The 22,423-nt window shown below is 41.9% G+C and overlaps 1 protein-coding gene and 1 long non-coding RNA gene across 2 annotated transcripts; one reads left to right on the top strand and one right to left on the bottom strand.

The window, feature by feature from the left end:
- Positions 1-740: 740 nt before the first annotated feature.
- LOC111931178 (uncharacterized) lies at positions 741-5,600 on the bottom strand. Its single transcript, XR_002865474.2, has 4 exons — positions 5,512-5,600; positions 3,701-3,798; positions 3,296-3,418; positions 741-2,095 (listed from the first exon to the last, which is right to left on the bottom strand). It is a non-coding gene; the product is annotated as an uncharacterized LOC111931178 (long non-coding RNA).
- On the top strand, positions 5,351-22,220 carry RPP30 (ribonuclease P/MRP subunit p30). The gene is made up of 11 exons (XM_086900761.1): positions 5,351-6,129; positions 7,087-7,142; positions 7,461-7,517; positions 8,225-8,299; positions 8,823-8,894; positions 12,946-13,035; positions 15,121-15,237; positions 18,738-18,767; positions 19,190-19,227; positions 20,331-20,410; positions 21,781-22,220. The coding sequence occupies exons 1-11, from the start codon at positions 6,048-6,050 to the stop codon at positions 21,888-21,890; spliced, it is 807 nt and encodes a 268-aa protein (XP_086756887.1). The 5' UTR covers positions 5,351-6,047; the 3' UTR covers positions 21,891-22,220.
- Positions 22,221-22,423: the final 203 nt, after the last annotated feature.

Genomic DNA, 22,423 nt, shown 5'->3' with positions numbered 1-22,423 from the left:
TACCCAGGTCTCACCCGAGAAGCTGCGGGCGGGTGGCCGCGGCTGGCGCAGAGGCGGCCGCAGGCGGAGCTGCCCCGGCCGGAGCGGGGCACGAACCTGTCTCTCGGTTTGCCGGCTCCGGCACAGCCCTGAGGCACGTCCATGCAGAAGGATTCGGGCCGGCAGGACCCCGGCTGTGCTTGGAGAGTTGATAGGGGCCGCTTTTTGAAGATCTATCTTCAACAACATGGCCAGCACTGAAGCACTTCTCTGTGTATAGCCTGAAGATTCTTCTTCATATTAAGTTGATGTGAATACCATCACCTATATTTTCTCATTTACTAATATTTTTATACCCTGATTTTGAATTTACTCAGTGTTCCATATGTAATTCCTCAAGTAAAGCTAAGACAAACAAACTCACATTGCTTGAATTACCTGCTTTTCTTGTAGGTTCCCTGCACTCTTAGATACAAACCAACTTCTGGAACTCCCTAGCATTCTCAATTCTCTAAGTCCTATTCTTGCCTCCAAGTGAGGTGAAAACTAACTGTTTGAATTGTGAATTATCCATGGGATGCCAGCAGAAGAACACACCCCTTGGTATAGTAACATGCCAGACAGATACGACTGAAAACAAGAAATACCTTCTCCTGAGTGTCCCTCACATTTTCAACATGAGACAGAAGCCAGATGAACCAGAGAAGGAGATGAAATGAAAAGCGTTGGTCTCAGATGTTTCAATAACTGTGAGGTTTAAATGAGGGGAGATCTTGCAACAAAATAGCAAGTTTTATTTAAGAATGCACAGGACAGGTAAGAACTGTTTGTATGGCTCAGTAGTAAGAAAGGCTGCAGGATGGTCACACATTATAGCAACTTAAAAATCTGCTTTGAAGACAAACCTAATAAGTATCCAGTTATTGGGGAAAAAAAAACCCAAAACCCTCAGCTGACAGTCTTACGGACTAGTGAAACACAAATCCATAGCAACTGAGACTTCCATACCCGACTCACAGAATGTCTTGGTTTTAATGAAATCTTCCAGTCTGTCAGAATCTCCTGTTTTCTCCATCTTCTTCCTGTTGGAATATGTGCTTTCCAACATGCATGACTCTGCACTGGCCCATATGTACGTATGAGCATGTACGGGACTGAGAGGTTGGGCTCAGCTGTGCCTGACACAGACTGAGCACAGGCAAAGCCTCCTGTGGTCAGAAATGAAGGGCTTGGTAGTTCAGTTGCTGCCCCTCCCTATCACCCCCACATCTTGATTTGATTCAGAAAATAAAATAATCAATGGTAAGTTTTTCCCATTCAGTCAGGTGTTTTCCTACACTTTGTTAGTTGCTTTATTGTGTCCAAACACAACAAAAGCAATAAAATCACAAAATAAAAATCCCTGTTTAACCACCCAAAATGTGTAAATGAGCCTTGAGCTTCAGGTGGGTTGCCCCACCAGGTGATAAACCAAGTCTTTTGTCCTCCTCAGTTAAGCAAATATTAGGAAGAAAAAGGTCTTTTAAAATGGCAAGGACATATTTAGATATGTTAAAACATTAAGGCAAAATTTGGAGAGAGAATGTTTCCTTATTGGTTAAACATATTTTTTTAAAATAGTGTCTGAAGTACTAAGCTAAGGAGTTAGGAACCTATTAAATTTTGTTCAAAATACATTCTTATCACAAAAGCTGATAAAGTTGTACAGTTTAATACTCCCAGTAAAAGCAATTTTTCAGTCACTTAAAATGTCACTAAGGCAGAGCAAATTATAATCTGGTGCTTCCTGCAAATGTGTTAACACAGTTCATTAAATCAGTCATTCTTCTTGACAGTTTTTTAATACACTTCTGGGATGTGACTCTCTAAATGTTCTCAGTGGATAATACACAGGATCATTTGTATGTACTCCTACCCATTCCAACCCAAAAGTAGGACTGAACATTGTCTTTTGTTCTGTATCTTGGCAAGACAAAGCAGCTGACACCTCTCTAAAATATGTTCCTTGAAAGCTTTTTACTAGGACACACCTAAAATAACTTCCAGTTTCCCAGGCTGGGCTGATTCTGGTGAGCTGCTTTCCATGAGGGTTTAGAGGGTTTCACGTGGCCAGCGTCTGGAAAAGCATAGAGAATCAATCATTTCATGAGATGACATCTATTCTAGGTACTTAAAATAACAATACAATACATGAAAGTAGGACTTGATCTTTCCAAGAGTACATCCCACTTTTATCTTCAGTGATCCTATTTAAAAATTCTAACATGTTGTTCCAGACAGCATAGAGAAGTGAAACAAATGTCCAATTAGGTGTCAAGAATAACAAGCTGACATTTGTTCTCTACCCAAGAAATTACTTTTTCACCTTCCATTAGGTTTAAAAAAATATCATCAAATCATTTTTCTGGCTGGGCTTAGTAAAATACTGTTCTTTGAGTAATTTAGACTCTCTATGCATAAAAGCCTATTAATATTTCCATATACCTCCAATTCTGTGCTGAGTCCTTTGTCCTCCATTCTTTCTGCACTTAGTGAAGTTAAACTGTTTTGTTAATATTTGATAATGTACTTTATTTGCAAGTCTCACCCTTGGTATTTTAATGTTGCTATATAGAAAATTTTCAGATTATAAAAATAAAGAAAAATTCAAGAGAACTTTTTACTTTGATTTTTTTTCCCTCTCCCAAAGTAGTTAACTCCTTTGTTTAATTTTTTTCCCCCTCCTCCAGAAACAGTGCCAATCACATAACAACTTCAGCACCTGTTATTCATACTAAGTGTATACAATACCAGTGGCTATTGGTACCAATTTTTTGCCCCCATGTTAGTGAGAAAAGGTAAGACAGGTCATTAGGGCTAGCCAAGGAAATAGAGTTTCCCAAGCACATGCTGATTTAGTGAGGCCAGACTGTATCTATCGAAGCGTTTGTGCTGAAAAACCTCGCACTAAATCCTGAATCCTTCATCCCTCCCTGGAGGATTTAATGCTTGCAGACAGCAGGTCTGTGCTAACTTGGAGGATCCTGACTGAAATGGGTCAAAGAATGCAGTGCAAGAGCTTCAGCAGCAGAGGAGAAAACGCTGACAGCCCAGCATGGTAACACCTTCCCTCACACGGCTGCCTCTAGAAAACAACAGCCTTGCCCACCTTAGCTTTAAAAGTTGAAGGCACTGCTACACTCCCCTTCTTAAGCCATTCAGTATTGTATACATGGCAGGAGGGTAACATGAGTATGCAATGCAATAAATAAACAGGCCAGAATTTTTTCTTGTTCCTTTGTTCTTTCTTATCATCCCCTTTTTTGTTCCTCCTTGCCTGAGAGAGCTTATCTCCTTGAACTGTTGTTTTCATTTGTCTGTTGTCTTCTTTTCTTCTCTTTTCTCTTTTCTTTTTTCTTTTTTCTTTCTTATTAACCAATATAAGATTGGTGAGGACCGGCTGTTGGGAACAATAAATATAGGTATATATTTCTTCTGCCTTGGGGAAATATGTTGTCAAAACATTTAGAATATTTTATCAGAGACTGACTAGAGGTATTACTGAAACCTCGATTTTTATTCCCAGCATGTGCTGTTTAGCAAATAACACTCTTGTCTAACTACTAGCAAATATGTTGCAGCTGCACTTTTCTGTCTTTTCTTGTCTTTGTGAAGATAAATCATCATCACTCTGTGGCAGTAAAACAGAGAGGTAACTAGTCCCATATTTGGCTTTTCTTACCATTGTCAAAATAAATACTTGCATCTGTGCAACTTAAATATGAAATGATGTCTTCTCTTTTTTGGAACCAGCAAATACTAACAACGGCAAGCTGGCATCTGAAAAGAAAATGAACAATTAAGATGACACATGCTTAAAACTCTGTATCACTCAAAATGAGAGCTCCCAACTCTGAAAACTCCATCTGTACCTTTACACAGGAGTCTATTGAGGTTATGAGGTTATGACAAAAGTGACTGTGCCATTCATGTTACTGAGTTGCTGAGGCAGATCATAATAAATAAAATCTTAGCATCCTAAAAGTGAAAAATTCAGAACTAAAGCAAAAAATGAGCTGCCTATTGAAAACCTATTAGAAGAATTGTGACAGTTTCTGCATTAAAATTTACTGAAAGGACTGTCTTGAAGTCTAAGTGCGTTGAGAAAGAAACACTTGGAGTGAGATCTGTTTTCACCAACAACTTCAGGACAGCAATGAAACAAAGCATGTTAGAAGCTTGCAGCTTGACAGTGAGGACCATAAGGAAGTTCTAAGCAGACCTCTGAGGATGGCATAAATAAAAGCAGTAATATCTAAATAATAACATAGGAAATAAGCCTGTACACTGTTTTGAGTATATGACTCATGATACCTAAAAGTGTTTTTTGTACTCAGATTCTTACATCATTACAGCAAATAGGGTTCTGCAGATCTTCTGCATGAAGATCTGGTTAAATGTCCTCCATTTTTTAAGTGCCTCAAAGAAAGGTTTCTTCTGCTTGTATATTGCCAAACATGCAGGCTGCTTAATCCTCTTTGGTATCTCTGAACACTGCTGCAGTAGGGCCATTCAGAAATAACTGATACATGCTTCTGGATCGCTTTTTACAGTCATTAAGACAAATAGAGTTACATCAAACACTGAGCCAAAGAAAACCTGGAATAATATCTCAAGCTGTTCCATTTTCACACACATTAAAGAAAAACCTTGGCAGTGCCATTCAGGCTGGGCTGCTTGTTCAGATGGCTGGAAGAGATCATCTGCTGATGTGATCTAACAGGCAAGCACCTTACATATGCAGATGTAAGTATGGACTAAAACATCTTTAGAACATCTTTATTGAAATATCTTAACCTAATACAGTCAAGAAAAAAGATGCTGCCATAGATGTGGCATGAACAAAGATGGTTTACCAGCTGGGGGTTTTTACCCCTTTCAGAGTGATAAGGTTTTTTCCTGCCATACAGATGTGGGAGCTGTTTTCTACTGACCCTCAAAGATGCTTCAACTCTGAGCCCAGTGTCTGCAGCTTCTCTGCTACCACCATCCCAGCTATTTGTAACTCATCAGACAAGAAGTCCAGAAACACGGCAAGAAGGCACTGCTGTTTCTCAGCCATATTTTGCTAACCAAGTGATCTCGTTGGTAGAAATGAGTCCCAGGTCCCCACCGCTCCCGTGCACACAGCTGGCACAAACTACATCACAGTCAGACCCTGTAAGGAGGGATGTTCAGGATTTGGCAGAAGCCTTGGCCTTGATTAGAAGCATTTTTGCGTTATTAAGAATTCAGGGCTCCAGATACTCCACAGACTTCCCCTGGTGAGCATTCAGCTCAATTTGAAGAAAGAAAAAGCAAAGAACCCTCTCTCTGGTCTGGCCGTCTCAAATTGGACAGGAATTGCAGACCTACTATCTTCAGCAGCTGGTCTAAGTCACAAAAAACCTCCTACTGAGAATTTCCATTTCTATTTTACATATTCTCTGCTATTTATCAGCGGTAGAACAATATCTGTACTTTTTGTGGCAGTGCTACACAGTGAACTTGTACCTGTTTTTTTGTCTATGACAATCGTCAGTCCTTTTCCGTGTCAAGGGATAGCTTTGACATGCAGCTCGGAGCTTTGTGGAAAAGAGAGCAACTGTAAAACTTTAAATAGAAGAGATTGGTTTTGACTGTTATTGGCAACGTTCAGATGGAGCCGAAGCAGTTTAACAGGGAATAAACACACCATCAGAGCAGGGCTACCGCTCCACCTGGTGGGCACCCGGCGGCTCAGAGGGGCGCGGCGAGCCTCGCCCGGCAGGCCCGGGGAATGTCCCTCAGAGCCCGGGGTGCGTGACTGAGAATGAACCACGGAGGATCTCCTTCAGGGCCCCCGCCTGAGACCCGAGCGATCGCCCCACAGCCTCTCCCGGGCCACAGCAGCCCCGTGGCGAGACACCCGCCTTGTGGAGGGTGCTGCGGGTGGTGCCGGCTCCTCACGGGCGGGACTACATGGCCCAGGCTGCCGCGGGCGGGAGGGGCGGTGCCGCCGCCGCGCGCGCTGCCGTGCCCGGGCTCGGCCCGCCCGCCGCGGCCTCAGCATGGCCGGCTTCGCCGACCTGAACCTGCCGCAAGGGCTGGACAAGAAGTCCCTGCAGAGCCTGCTGGAGGCCGCGGCTCACCGTGAGTCCCCCGAGCGGGGAGGTCTGGGTGGGGCCGGCCCGGAGCTCGGTAGGGCTGAGCCGGGGAGGGCGGACTGCCCCGGCCAGGAGAGCAGCGGAACGCGAGCGGCGGCTCCCCTGGCTCGGGAGGCACAGCCGGAGCCTGCGGGCTGGGGTGGGCCCACCGGGACTCCCCGGGATGAGCCTTCCCTTCCCTCCGGGCAGGCCGACCCTCGCCACCCGGCCCGGCGCGTTTCCCCCTCAGCCCGCAGCTTTCTGCGAGCCAGGTGCCCAGGGCTGAGCTGCCCAGCACTGGGTCGCAGGGGAAGCTCCTGATGCGCCTTGCAGCTCTGTCTCTGCTTGCTTATCGCAGCGTAATAGTTGGTTTTCTCCCAACTTGGACGAGTTTTTCCTTCTTCAGTTTCGTACGGCCCGGATCTTTTCCTGCAGGGCTGTTGTACAGCCACGTGCTGCCTGTCCAGTGTTGGGGGCGGGTGGTTTAAATGCCCCTGGCAAGTGTTTCATCTTCCTCAGAGCCCTTTGAACGATACTTCTGCTCCATTTAGTCGGCATCGTTTTGAATTGCTCGCTTTGTCTTTTCCCACAGCTGTGTCTCTACCAGCTGCGAGTTGTCTGCAGTTTAATAACTGTCCTGAATATACTTAGCAGTTTTCCATAAAGTTATAAACAGGGCCAGACCCTTGGGGACACTAAGCCCAAGTATTCGTGTTCATACAGCTCTGCCATTGAGTAAGAGTGGTCAGGCCTGGGCTGTGTTAAAAGCCGAACAGATTTAAATTTTTTTGTCTATTTTAAAGCACTTTTTGGGTGAACTAGTCTTTTTAAAACATACTGTGCAGTTTAGACATGCATGTGATTATTAACTGTAACACATTTAATGAGTATTTTACAGTTTTCTCATTGGATTTGTTTTCTTTTTGTTTACTGGACAAAATATTCTTAACTGTGTGTTTTTCAGTGGGATATTCTGCAGTTGCACTTAATCATGTCATCGATTTTAAAGAAAAGAAACAGGTAATTTTTTGGGGGGGTTATTTGTTCTTGCTGTGTTTTCTCTAGTAAACCTGCTGCTTTATTGCATGTTTCCAGATGTCTAGATGTGCGTTCTGCAGCTAAAGCTACAAATACAAATCTCTCTCTTTGTAACAAAACTCCCATTTTATGTTTCAGTAGAACTGCCCTGGGATTAATTTTTAATATGGTTCCTGTACTGTCCCACAAAAATAGTTTTCTTAGCATGGTAAATTTCTTTTCAAGATTGGAACACACTTTTGTTTACATGTAAACCTACCCTGTGACATTTTTAATAACTTTGTTCTGTTCTCTTTCAAGGAAATCATCAAGCCAGTGTCGCCTTCAGAGTTGTTTCCATCTTTACCTATTGTACAAGTATGTCTAGTTACATTCTATATATATATATATATGGTTATTCTGAGTTAACTTTTTTAACCTTTGTTTGTTTGGATATGTGATTTTGTATATGAGGTGTTAATCAAAAAAGAGAAGTTTGTCTATTATTTCATGGTTAAAACACGAAGTACTGGAAAAATTGTACACTCTCATCAGGGTAGGCTCCATTCATTATTTTAGAACTTATTTTTAAAATTGCTTTGTGTGAATTCTGAATCTGCTTGTAGTAGAATAATTACAGTACAATTCTTGAAACTGAAGTTGTCAAAATAACTTTATGGTTTTGATGGAACAAAATTTGGATATAAAGAAGTACAAGACTGTGTTTTGGGTCACTGACATTGATTAATAAAAGAACTGCTTTTTCTTGCAGTTGTGGCCTGCCTGAGGAATCATAGCAGTAATAAAACATACTCAATTTTTCTGCATGATTCTTTTTCTTAATTTTTTTTCCCTTTCTATTCATCCTCCCCCAGAGAAACACAGTAAGTCATTCTTTGTAAGGACAAGTATAATATCAAAGAGATAATGTAAATTAGGGAAGTGTAACTACAGACTTAGAAAATTAGTATAGCGAGACTGTAAGAATGACACCATTTTCTTTTTATAGCAGACTAGGGTGGAAATTACCACAAATTTGTGCTTTGGGTTTTTAAAATTTTTTTATATTATTCCTTTTTCTGTAGGGGACATCTAAAAAAATTAAAGTCTTGACCCGGTTAACACTTGTTGTTTCTGATCCTTCCCACTGTAATCTCTTGGTAAGTATACTCAGCAATCAATTTTGCAACTTCTATTTCATTTTCTCAATGAATGAATGAAACTTTGGAAATTCTATGGCCACAACATCCTGGAATTTATAGGGTACTCAGCAGGGATTTCTGAGATTGCATCTTTAATAAATAATGTGATCATGAGGAGATGCAGACTTACAAGACTGGGTATGGCTTCTGTTGATCATTTGGCAGTATGGAACAACAGTTCTGGTTCTTGGTTTCTGGACTTCTGTGCATAAACTAGAAGACCATGAGCAAGCCTCGTGTCTGGTTATGTTTTTATGCTACAAGATCAAAGCAAAAAGTATAAGTGTCTTAGTAAATGGGTGGGACAAGCCTCAAACTGAGAATGAATGACTTCACTGTAGAAACCTGCTGTGTTACTGGCTTTGTTTTAGTACTTGACAGGGACAAAGGATTTTTATTCTCATTGTTTTGGTTGTAACCATTGTGCATAGCTTTGACATCTGCCATAATTCAAGGTAGTAATTGTTTGCTCCTTTTATAGAGATCGACATCTGCAAATATAAGGTTATATGACATCATAGCAGTATTTCCAAAAACTGAGAAACTATTCCATGTAAGTACAATCATCTCATCAGTAATGTTTATTCAGTAACCTTTAGGGCCTAATACTAATTTAATTACATGCTTTGTTTTGATTTTATTTCCCATTTTATAAATACCTCATGGAGTTAATCAAACATTATAGACTGCCTGGTCAGTTGATAGGCTGAGGGGTTTGAGAGGATTTGAAGGAGCCTGCAAGACCCTGAGGTGACAGGTTAAAGTCTGAAACATCTACCTCATCCACCTGATGAATGGACTTGTATGCACCTGCACTGTGGTTCCCTTTGTGTGCCTTGTACTCCAGTGAGGAGAAAAACATCCTTTTTTCCCCCCCAATATATGTGCACTTTTCATGTAGAAAACTTCTGTTTACAGCTTTAACTTCTCAAACTCTTGTCAACTTCCCTAAAATGCGCTTGTAATCCTCTGTTAGAACTAATTATTCCTGGTCTCTAAAATGCTAGGCAGGATAAGTAAGCAGCTGTGGAAGAACATGAACTTTAAATAATTTTTCAGCAGAATTCAAGCATTAATTATAAGAGTTACAGCTAAATGAAACCAATTTCTGAATTTTATTTCCCTTGCAAGGTTTTAGGACTCTTGGGGTTGTGACAGAGGCAAATGGTTTAAAATATTTTTTGCGAGCCACTCTCCACCTTTCTTTTGATCTCTGGCGATAGTATAAAATCTCACATCTCAGTTTATCATGTGTTAAAACAAGCACCTGAAACTAGGTAATCAGCAGGGGTGTGCTGTGAGGGTTTTTTGGGAAAAGGGTATACTCTCACTTAAGTGTTATTATTGTTTATTTTCAGCCATATCATGACTCCTGCTGCAGTTGGACGTCCAGCTGTGGCAGCGTTTAAAGTGGCATAAACAGCCACTCATTTCTGCAGGTCCCTGTCTTTGCTGCTGAGGCTGCTTGCTTGCTTAGCTGCATGGCAGTTTGCTTTGAGGAGCCTGCTTTTGGCTGAGCAGTAACCGCAGTTTTTGCCAAGTTATTTTTCAGGCAGATCTACTTTCCCGATGTGATTCAGCAGCCAGCCACGCGGAGAGTTGTGCCAGGGCAGAGCGAGTGGCTGTGCTCTGGCAGGCTGGTGCAGACAGTGCCTGGTTAAGCTGACACTGGCAGGTGATGGACAGGGTGTGAGGAAAGAAGCAGGATTGTCAGTGAGATTATCTTCATTGCTTCCATGCTGGCAGCACTTTGTGCTGGGGTTGGAACCCAAGCATGTTTCTTGCAAACTGCATGAGGTGAAAGACTTCATTCTTCCATTTTTACATTTAGGGCAAGTTTGTATGGTTGTCTTTTGTTTAAAGATTTTAGAGTGTCTCACTTTGTGGGGAGCTGGTTCAGTTTCACGGAGGTATCACACAGGGAGTCTGGTGAAAGGGACATTACACAGGGGGTTTCAGCACATACAGTTTGGCTCTTACAACTCATAGATATTTCAATATTAAGAATAAAGCTTTTAAGAGTGGGTCTTGCATGACAAATTAACTTCCTATTGGCTTTTGGTAATTCAACATTGCCTCTAGAGCATCGTCTTTCTCACCAGCAATTTGGCACTTGTATTTTCTCCATAGAACAAGATTTTTCATGTTTTTGTGAAAAAAATTACACCAATTTTAGCATGGCCCAAAACTGTGCCCTTTTGTCAGAAGCCAGAGAAGCTCTTTTGTGAAAGTGGCAGAGATATGTACTGAAAGATGTGCTCAACACTCAAATTCTTCAAATAATTTTTATATCCTTAAGGAGATGAGGAAGTCATGTTTGCCAGTTGTAGAATAGGCTCCTTGTTTAAGTCTCCCAAAAAGATTGTTTTGGCCTGCAACAGGAATGCCCACTCCATGCAGGTAATGGGGTCTGTACTTGCCACTTTTCAAAAATTTTGCTTTCTGAGATTTTTGCTTTAATAATATTAGTTAGCTCTATCTGCTGTTCGTAAGCACTTAGCACATCACCAGTATCTAAAAAACTTACATATGTAAGTCTGAAGATGTAATGCAAAGTCAAATTTCAATGTTTTTTCCTAAAACGTTTGCCAAAGCTTGCTTCAGAGCATCCAGACAGTGGCAGATGTATTTATTAATGGCTGGCTGGAGTTTCCCAGCAGATGGGGCTCTTGCCCACAGTGCTGCCAGACAGTTGCTGGGCTGTGTAACTTGCTGCTTGTCATTTTCTGGATGATGTTGTTTCACTTCAGATTTTTTCAGCAGGAAGGGTAACCTTAACTTGCCTGCATATCTTGTCTGACTTGTCTGGGAGCCAAAGCTAGGCTGAGCATTAGAGTTCTTGGAGAAATCTGCTCTCCAGTTTTCCATACAGTGCAGGAGTTCCTCATGGGGAAATATGACTTTGTTTTGTTTGTTTTTCCTTGGTGGTATTTTATGAAATACTCATGTCACTGGAATCCTGTAGATATCCCAGCTTTTGAGTCACCCCTTCTCCCACTGTGCTTTATTTGCAAAATGGTAGAGTATTCCAGTGTTTCTGGAGCTGATTAGGAAGGCTTGATTTCTCATCACATAGGGCAAATTTCATTATGTTTGTTCTTGCTTTCCTTAACTCTTAGCATTATATCTTCCTGAATTTATTATGACCTCACTGACATATTTTCTAGGGCATGATTTGGAGCTATTTGTTCTGTGCATGTTCCCATAAATCACCTCTGTGTAGTAGTTTGTACCTCTTGTAGGAAAATGAGGGAAATTGACTGTAGTAGGGCTGAACTTCCTCATGTAAGTCTAATTCTATGCCATGAATTCCACAGGCAGCCCATGTCCTGCCTAATGGAGGATAAAGGTAGGGCATGAAGGAAAAGTTTAGTCTGAATGTCCTGGCAGAGACATTTCAACTTCAAAATCTTTGTGGTTTGCCTGCACGTGTACTATGGTGGTCTTGTCTAGGATAGAGTTGCTATCAACAGCTAAGAAGTATTCCTAAAGCTGGGCCTCTGCTCTCATCTCCATCCAAATTCCATGTGAACAAACTGGTAGAAGACCAGTTTGCCGAGCAGTAGTGTGCCTTGTGTTACAGCAGCCCTTACCCCTGGGGCTTCTCACAGCCCCCACTGCTTTTGTGCTGGTGGGAGGAGGGATGAATGGTTGGCACCTGGCCCAGGTGTGTTTACAGCAGCTTCTGGCAGGTTTCTGAGTGCAGAGAGTTCCCCTACGCAGAAAATTTCTTTCCAACTTCTTCAGCCTGTCTTACCTTCCTTGTTACAGCACTACTTACAGACATTAGTCTGGCCCTGTGTAATCATCCTTGCGGAGTAGGCATATATAATTCCTACCTTGGGTGCATGAGATTAATGTACATCAAGGACTGCCTTTTAGGTGCCCTTACTTTTCTCTGTATCTCAGTGTGAGGAGCCTCTGCCCCTTGTTCATCCCCTCCATCTCTTAATACAACCTGTAAATTGTGGCGTGAATTCAAAGCTTAGCTCTTAAACTGTAGCCTTCAGTGCTGTCTCCAGACTCTGCCAAAGGTGTGGCTGTCAGGAGGAGCTGCACGTTCTCCACCAGCCAGGAAAAGGGAGGCTCTGAGGATTGGTTTGCAGTATTGGGTGTGTAGCACCACCAGTCACAGTCACATTCTGCATTTTTTTCATTCTGTTCTCTATTGCTTCTGGTAAAAGTAATTAATTCTGAAAACAAGCAGGAGCTGTGCTGGAAGCAGAGCATGATGGGACATGAGGCAGTTCCTGGGCTCTTCCCTTCATAAAGTGGGGTTGGCCTTTATAATCTGAGTTCTTTTGTCAAAAGCCAGCATTGCTTCTGCCTGTCCTCTGTCAGATAAAAACAAAGAAGTATTGGGGCTGACCATTATTTTATTGGAAAATTAGTTCTGTAAGAAAGGGAAGAGTTGGTTTTTAAGTCTCAAATGCTGCTGTTCTATTGGCATACTTGCAAGGCATAGTACCTCTTAATTTTAAAACTGAGCTCAATTTGGAAAGACATTTTTTGCATTAAGAAATGAAGGAGAATATTAGTGGACCTTAAGTTGGTTATGCATTTTTTGGCATATCTAATAATGTGTTCCTATTTCTTTGTTGTAGATTGCTTGCACGACACTAGATGTGGATCTGGTCTGCATAAATGTAACGGAAAAGCTGCCATTCTACTTCCGAAGGCCCCCTGTGAATATGGTAAATTTACATCTAAATTGTTCTCTTGCTGTTAGACTGACATTAAATACAGAATTTGAGTCAAATTCCCTGCTGCTTTCCTCCCACCATTCCTATCCAAGTGGTTCTTTTATTTTCTTGCATAGTGTATAGTGTTGTTTCAAATGTCCTTCACTTCAGGGCCTCCACTGCAGCATTTAATACACAGTGATGTATGTTGTTTCTTTTTCTCCTCTGTCCCCCACTTAAGAAGGCAGAAGTGGTGTTCCCAAGGAGTGGAAACAGAGCCTTAAGGCCACTGTGCTGCTAAGCAGGGAGATAAGGTGTGATTGCTGACTAAGCTGCTTCCCAAACCAGGAATGGTACAGCTCTGTCAAAATGGATAAATAGCCTTGATTTAAAAGACAGGAAATGTGAATGGCAGTGTTCATTTGGGAGAAGGATGTTGTGCTGGTTACTTGAAGGACAACTGTATTGAATCTGTACTTGGACAGAAGAATGTCTTGGTAAATGAAGCAAATGTAGCATTGCTAAATATGTGCTGTGGGACCCAAAATGGCTATCAGTGTGGATCAAGTATAGTTCTGCCTGCTGTTGGTAGTTTGCCAGAAAACTTAATCTGAACACTTTCTTAGGGGAACTGGTTTTCTCCTCTGAATATATCTAAAGGTTTGTTCCATGTGGGCATTCTTAGCTGATGTAGAACTTAGTACTCAAAAATTTGAATTTAGAATTGGCTAGTAATCCTACTTCCTTTTCTTAGAAAGTTTGACCTAGACTAAAAATTCAAAGTTATCTAGAATTAATTCTGAGACAGAATAAAAATAATACATTGGTGTTTATGATAAACTGAGGATTTCGACATTCCACATGGAATAACAATTTTGTATGAAACACTGTAAGTACCCTAGCTGTCTAAAACTCCAGCAGCTGGCCCAGATAACGAGCTGTGTGGCTCTTAGAGCTCTGTGTTGGGAGACATTTTCCTTCCAAGCTACTTCTCATCTTCACACTCCCAGCTTCAAGGCAGTCTGTCTGTTGGACTGGTCTGTGTGTCCTGGGGCAGTCAGCTTTGGTTGTTAAGATGCCAGACAGGCTGGCAGGCAGCTGAAGTGGTAGGGATGAGGTTAAAAATCACCTTGACTGGAAGTGGGTATATTGCCATTACCTGTTTGGTTTTGATAAATGCAGGCTTCTCTTGTTTGCAGCTATCAGGCCAGTTCTGTGTAAAACATTTGATGCATATATATAGCTTCTGTTGTGCTTGCATGCAGAGGTCACGCATGAGTGGGAACTGGATTAATTCCAGCTGTATTCAGTTACTGGATTCTCTTACAGTATTACCATTACAGCATATTTTAATAATATTTGTGTAAATGTAGAGTATCATTTCAGGCAAATGTAGGATTGCCACGGAACAAAGAGCTCCTGGCTTTACATTGTGTCTTTATCACTAGCACATGTGCAAGTTGCTTAACCTTTCTGTGTTTGCAAAAACAGGAACACTAGGCTTTTGGTGAGGCACTTTGACAGATAGCAAAGGATGTCAAAGTAGCTGAAAATATACTCAGTATTACTATTTGAAGCCTCTTCTGTGACTCATTGTTATTTAACGTTTTCACAAACCCCAGAGTGTGCTGTGAGACAGGAGGAGGGTCTTCTTTGCTGCTTTTGTGCATGGAGGAATTCTTCATCTGCAATACATGGGGGAAGTGGTGATCTTTCTTATAGCAGTGTGTGGGTCTAGAGGAGTAGGGTCCTCAAAGTTTCAGGACAGCAGATAACCAGCAGTGGTTCTCTATGTCCTCGACTCCGTGATCTTTTGTATATATTAGTGATAGCCAATCACAACAAATAAGTGGTTGCTATTTGTTAAACCTCATTTGTCTGTCATCCAAGATTTATGTGTATGTATCTCGTGTACAGTGAGGCCTTCCCCCGCTCTCCCTTCCTGCTATGCTGTGCTCTTACTGGAACAATTCTGCCTTAATTTTTTCATATGTGACACAGTTAAACTGAGAATAAGCTACAGCAATAATAGACAGCAGTTGTTAGATTGTTAGGCTTCTCTCCTTTTGATTTTTGATCACTCTCTTTCATGTGAAGGCAATAGATCGAGGCATTTACTTTGAACTTCTTTACACGCCTGCCATCAAAGACTCTACAATGAGAAGATACACAATTTCAAATGCCATCAGCCTGATGCAGATCTGCAAAGGAAAGGTAAGCTCTCAAAATGAAAACAAGGTAATTAAATCAGTTCAAATTCTTTCTGGAGTTGTACAGTCTGAGCCATTTTAAATGAGTTTGATGTTGGGACATCTGAAGCAGTGACTAAATCTTGGCCTATTAATACCAGGACACAGTCATTCTAGCTCCAGATACTTCCAGTCGTGCACCACTGCATGCTTTCTTCTTAAGCTGTCAAGCTGTTAGATTCTTTTCCCAAAACAACCCATGTGTTGTTATGGTATGCAGTTCCCAAAACAAAGGTGGGACGGGATGGAAGGAGATTAAAGGGTCAGACATCTAAGGTTTGCACCAAACTGAAATTCATGTATGTCTTTAAAATCCTCCATTTCATATTTCTCATTGGCCAAAAACTCTTTTGACTGTCTACTTTGAACGTGGGGACTAGAAAACAAGAAGAAGAAAAGTAGAAACCTTGTTTTGTTAGAAGGTTAGTAAATTCTGTGTCCAAAATAGACCCAACAGCTAGCTGGCTCTCAGCCAAGGCTTTGCTGCAGTCAGATGAACTGCATTCCTCCATGTTACTGAAACCCAAGGAAAAAGTAACTTAGAGATGCCTGTAACCCATTGCTTTCATAACTTACCTCCTCTCAGGCTACCAGGTTAAGCTGTCTGTTATACTGTGTCCTCTCAGGCCAGACTTTTTAATAGGGACTCATACCAATACATATCAAAGTTAACAGAAATTGTAGCTCCTCCTTCTGTATTGTAAATGGCCTCTGCCACATGTAACTAGTCTAGAGAATCTGGATTTGGCATCTGAATGGTGACTGGATTTGGAAAATCTGAAGTGGGATTTATAGCTTGGAAGGTAAATTAAAAGTAGATCCATCATTACCTCAGTTCTCCTCAAGCATGGCAGCTTTTATAGAACAGCAGGATGGGTCAAGCAGATTCGTTTCCTTGGTGTTACAGAAGAAGTATTTGCACAGCCTCTCCTGAGGCCCAGCTCTGGCAGTTAATGACGTGAAGTACTGACTTGGATGTGACTTCTATGCACACCAGATCCCTTTCCTTTGGAATTCCCTTTTTAATGTTGTTTTTCTTTCCTCTGTGCAGTTCAGGATGTGCTTCTCACATGGTTGTTGATGAACTGGAGAGCACCAGTTGAGTTGATGTCATGGACAGGGCAAGTGAGATGTTCAGGTGCTCAGTCTGTGCATGGTGCCTTTTCTTTCTGCATCTGTCAGTCTAGTGTTTTGTCTGTGCCTGGAAGGTAAATCAGCTGGAGCTGCACAGGACAAGTAGTTGCTGGGCACAGGAAGAGGACTGCTAGCTTGTCATTCATTCTTTGCCTCCAGACTCAGTTGTGGACCAGCAGAGATGGTTATTAGCCCTTACTGAGAGTTTGCCTCTGTCAGTGAGGTAAAGGCCCTTGTTTAAATGAGGCATGGGATGGCTGGTCCATAGGCTGCTTCTAATGGCACCTGGCACACAGCTCTCATGTTCTGTAACACGTACTTGCTGAACCTGTAGTAGCTTTTGGATCCTTTTATTCCTCCTCTATTATAGCAGGACAGAAAAACCTTCAGAAATTTACTTGTGTTCTCAGAGCTGGCATTGAGTGGTCTCTTGAAAACATTAAAATATGTAGGGAATGAAGGAGAAACTCCCCTGCCTTGCCAGACAGAAGGTGTGCATAGCCACAGTCCCTCACCTCCCGTGTTTTGGTAACTGAGTTGGAGGCTGCCTGGAGCAGTGTATGGAACAGCTGCTGTCTGCTCTGCCTGGGGAGATAGTGTTTTGCCTTTTAGTTTTCCATTTAGTTCTAGCGTTGGATTTGCCTTTGCCTGCCTCTCCTTCACCTGCCAGCAGTGCTTTTCTTGTCTGCTCTTGTCTCCTTCCTCCACCTTACCCATCCCATAATGAAAGCCAGTTGCCTTTGAACCAGGCAGAGCATCTCTCCACTGCACAGCAGTGCTGGTTTGAGATGTCTCATACAGCTGCTCTGGGAGCTTCTCTGAGCCTGGGTGACAGACATTAGTTGATACAGTTTGGAGCAGGAGACAAATTTTCCCAGCAAACTCTTGCAGTCAGCACCACTCAGGCTCAAAAGCACCTTTGGGATCCATAGTGTTGTCATTTTAAAGGTGAATGCTTCAGAAAAAAAAAATGTCCTAGGCTCCATCCCGATGTATGCTGTTAAGTCACTTTGATGTATGTAATGCTTCTGCTTCTGGCTTTCCTTATAGTGATGCAGAGTCATCTGTCCCATCCTCTCCTCCTCAGCACACAAGGAAACCTTGGGCACAGTGTGAACATGCAGTCATTTTTACGTAGGTCTTTCTGCTGTTGAGTTCCAGCTGCACATAGGGCATTTTCTTCCAGTGCCTGCCCAGATCTTTATGCTGGGGAAGTGGCAGGGGAGGCAAAGCAGTGTGGGGAAGGGATCTAAAGCCCCACTTTGAAACCAGAGATTGCATGATGTCTTGGTAGTGCTGACGTCAGAGAGGGAAAATCTGTCTCTGCCTCAGCACAATTATAATTCTTGCCAACTCAAGCAGGAATTCCTAAAGTCTTTTATTCAGTATAATAAAAGGTGAAAGGAGATTTTGCTGCTGCAAGTTATCACCCGAGCTAAACAGGATCCCCCTGGGTGAGCATCCTTGGAGCTTAGCATTGCAGAAGAGCTCTGGCAGCTGAGCTGTGGGATCTGCCAGCCCATGTAGTCACATACCTGTTCTGCAGAAACCTTTTGGGAGAGGAGGGAGAAGGATTTCTCTGCCTGGTGATTTTCATAGGGGTGCCAATGTTGAGGAAAATGAATATGTGGCACAAGGTGGCAGCCGCTGCCTTAGTGTAGATACATTTCCTGAACCAGTGTGAGTGTGTCAAGGCTAGCATGAATGCTTAGCATTGAGCTGTAGTGCAACAGTATAGGCTGAAAATTTGGGAGCACCAAACTGTCTCAAGGCATTATCTGTAAGCTGTTTCTGGGGGATCCTGGACTCCTAAATTAATTTCTGTTACAGCTCAGGGTGAGTTGTTGTTTGTGTAGGGCCTTTTTCAGCTGGTGTAAATAAAGAGGACACTCTTTAACACAGTGCCTGCAGCTCTGTATTTCTTCTTTACCCTTAAGGGCACTTTGCAGTCCATAATGAGAGATACAGGCTGATAGGTGATTGCTTAAGGCCATCACTCTGGACACTTATACTGCTTAGCCCATCCCTCTAAAATGTGATGTACTTACTCATCTTCTGTCTGGCTGTGAGAGGTTTGTAATTGCAAGGGAGGGCTTGTGCCTATGCCCCTGTCTGTGTAGGTGACAGGGCAATGACTAAGTTTATCATGTCCCAGATTAAGATTCCCACCCTGATAGAGTTCACTTCATCTGAGGGCATCAGATACTCTGATGTTTAATTGGGCTCTTAGCTGAACTTAGCTAATGCTCGTAAAGTTTTTGTGTCTTGCTGATTTTTTTCATTTCTTGGTGCTGTCTGACAGATGAATGTTCGTTCTCCTTTGTTTTCCAGAACATAGTTATATCTAGTGCAGCTGAAAGGGTAAGTCCCAGATTTTTTGTTTTTAAGTCAGAACAATCTGAAGATTTATTTGTGGCAGAAAATACAGCTTGAATTACATATTAAGCATATAAAAATTGTAAATTTAAATATGGTTGCCATTACCAAATAATTATATTGTGGGTTTTGGGATTATTTTTTTTTTCAGTTGGTTGTTTTGTTTATTTGTTGTTTTTGGAGCGTTTTTTTTGCTGCTGCTGTGGTATTTTCCATGACAACTTTCTCCCAGATGGAGACTCTTGTTTGCCAGAATAGTGGTATTTGCTTGATTTCTTACTATCTTAAGTAGCTTGCTATTATGTAGCATTTAATCTTGCCTATCTGATAGCCTTGTCCTGCCTGCTCACACTGTCAGCCTGACAGCAAAGGCATTCACATATCCAAACTTCTTTGTTTTGTTTTAGCCTCTAGAGCTCCGAGGTCCTTATGATGTGGCTAATCTGTATCCTTTCCCAAAGTCAAAGGCAGCAGTTACTAGTAAGATTGTAAAGTTTAAAGTGGTTTTGAAATTTTTTTCATGCTTTGAAGTCCTTGAACTTTATACAGTGGTACTTGTTGGTGACCTATTCAATGAATTAGGACTCTGAGTATGTGTGGAAGATCAACAGATATTGGTCATGGGGTGGCATGAGAAGTCACTCTAATAGTGTTTGTGTTCAGCTACAGGAATGTTTTGTTGTGATGTGCATTAATGTTGTGTGGGTGTAAATGGAGAAGTTAATAAAACACATAAAAATCTATGGACACTATGAACCAAGAAATTATTACTTAGTATCTCCAAAGTGCCACATTTTTGGTAGAAGAAGCTATAAAATCGTATTTATGTAAAATTAAAAGTTCCTATCTGAGCAGTAAGTATTTTGGTTCTGAATTTTCCTGGTCTTTAGTTACACATGTAATGTTAAACAAGTGATTGTGTCCTAGAAACAAAGGAGAGTGTCTTTTCTTCCCTTCTTTTAGGAGTTCAGATGCATTTTTATTACACTCTCCACCCCAGTAGCACATATCTGGCCTGTCCCTGGAAGGAAAAGAGCATGCTCTGTGTCATGAGAAACATGTGGGAGGCTGTGTGGCCTGGAAGGATTTTATGTGCAATGTTTTCTTCCCTCTTAAAATGAGTGGTCAGGCTCAACCCAAATTAACTAATGTGGTGTCATCCCTGCTAAAAGTGACTGGAAACTTCAGCAAAACACTTTTGTATCAGACAGTGCCCTGTCCCCAAAACTGAAATTTCCCATGGGGTAATTTTGTCGCTTGATTATGGATATCTGAAATGTTCCCACATTGACAGACTTCTATTTTCAAAAGTACAGCTTCTTGTCTGGAAAGAAGCAACATTTCCAGGAGGGCTGCTGGGGAACTGCAGCCAGGAGAGTTGGGTGCCTCATTTCTCTGCTTCTGGATAACCTTATGCAAAACGTCACTTTGAGTTACAGCTTCGCTAATTCCCAGTTATTTGTAGAGTAAGCAAATCTATCCTGCAGAGAGCCTTCCCTGTTCTGTTTGTTGCTTTCTGTGTGTTTTGATCCTGAACAGCAGTGACAGAGGTTTGCTGTTTGGCCTCCCAGAAGGCGAAGCAAAGGCAGCTGTGTCCACCAACTGCAGGGCCACCATGCTGCATGGAGGTGAGCATTTGTAAGCTCCTCTAAGTAACATGTACATTTGTTAAACTAAGTTCTTGTTGATGCATGTTCTCCAAAAGGTCTGACCCCTTACAGAGCAAGTCAGATCAGGGTTTTAGCTTCTTTGTCCAATGAATGAAGAGGAGCTTTTGTGGCAAGGCTGTTTTATTTTCCCTTGTTGCCATATTGGCAAATCAGTGGCTGAACTGATGGTGCTTTCTGTGCTGGAGAACTCACTCAACCAGGTTAATGAGTCATAAATGGTTGAACCAATATAGAGAGCTGCCTGCTGTGCTTCCTAGTGAAACTCTCCCATTTCAGAAAGGTTGGAATGTTGATCTTGGTGACACTGACAGAAACTAAGTGATTGACTTCCAAAAAAATGGGTATGCATGTGTTTTGCATTTGCCTTTTAACAGCATGGGTGCAGAAGCAACCTTAGTCATGTCCCTTTCTGATGCTGTAATATGTGGATTAATTCTGACTCACTCTTCAGTGATCATTTCAAACTCATGGAGAAATCAACAGGTTCTCCTCCAGCCTCCTACTCATCTACATAGTAATATAGAGTTTGTCAAATTTATATGAGATTTCTCAAGCCTGTCATTTGTCTTATCTGTTAATTAAATAGCAAGTGTCATCTCCCTTGTCCCAGAGAGGATACTAGCCCAGAATAAGTAAATGTATTTCATCAACATTCTTGCAGAGCCTCTCTGCTAATAGAGTATGGGAATCTCTTCTAACTAAATTTTGCAGTAACTTTCCACCAGTAATTACAAAATTGGATTTGGTTTAATAGGTTATTTGACAAATGTGAGGATTTGGTAACATCACACCCCAGAATTTCACGATAATGTTGAGAGTTCGGTAAATAAAATTCTTGAATACCATAAAGTCACTTCCTTGGTATGTAGGGGATCCTCGGCCAGTACAGTTGTGTCCACATGGTCTAAGCATCCTGGGATATGTGAATGCATTTTTTAGTATTTTTTTAAGAATAGTATGTTTGGCTCAGAAATGCTTTTGACAGTGCTTCAAGAATGTGTCCTTCTGTGATTGTTGAATGACTAAGCCTGGTTTCCTATGGTTTTGTGTCTCTGCAGCTCCTCAGGCCCTGCAGGCCTTGGTGTTCCTTGGTTTGCTAGAATTCTACACCCACCATTGTATTTCCCCATGTAGTTTCTCCACTCTATAGTGCAGTGAATCCTGAGCTCCTGCCCTTGCAGGTAGCTTCCCTGCTGTGTGTGCTGGCTAGCTGGCTGCTCAACATGTCCAGCAGTGCTTTGGGGCACAGACACCTGAACTGAATATGTCTTAAATGCATTTTACTTATTTGAGGTATTGGTACTGCAGCTTCTGCTTGTGTATTCCAGAAACTCGAAAGAGTGCCTGTGGCGTGGTCTACACAGTGAAGAAGCCTCGCAAGGTTGAGGAGGAAGAAACAGCAGTGCCAGCATGCAAAAAAGCTAAGACTCAAGCTTGAGGACTGAACCAGTTGTCAACAGAAGCCTCCATCTCTTCTTTACCCAGTGTTCCTCCAGCCAATCTAATTTTTCCCTTACTACCTTGCTTCGCCTGCAGAAGAACTATTCTTCCAGCATTCGAGTGAGGAAAACTGTGACTGAGACTGCTGAACCATATTCACCACATCTGAAAGGTCACACTGGGCTTCTGGCCAAGGTCAGGAGACTGACTTTTCACCCTGCCTTAGGTCTCCTGGAGTTAATGCAAACTCAACAGAACATTTCCAGCATGGAAATTTTCACTTGTACGCGTGCATTCCTTTTTTATTAAAAACATGTCTAAGAACACATGCCTTCATAGTCTAGCTCTTCTGATTTCTCAAGTTTTAAACACATCTCTGTACAACTGCAAGCCAGTAGATGAAGTTTACCTTCAAGTGGCCTATGAAGAAGAATAATAATACAGTAAAAAAATTAAATTGCTTCCTATTCAGTTTTATGATCAATGAAGATCCCAGGAATTGTCAGTTACTCGGAGGTATCTTGGATTTGG

The sequence above is a fragment of the Cyanistes caeruleus genome, chromosome 8 (genome assembly GCF_971803275.1).
Source record: "Cyanistes caeruleus chromosome 8, bCyaCae1.hap1.1, whole genome shotgun sequence".
NCBI lineage: Eukaryota > Metazoa > Chordata > Aves > Passeriformes > Paridae > Cyanistes > Cyanistes caeruleus.
This window is presented reverse-complemented; position numbering and strand designations above follow the sequence as displayed.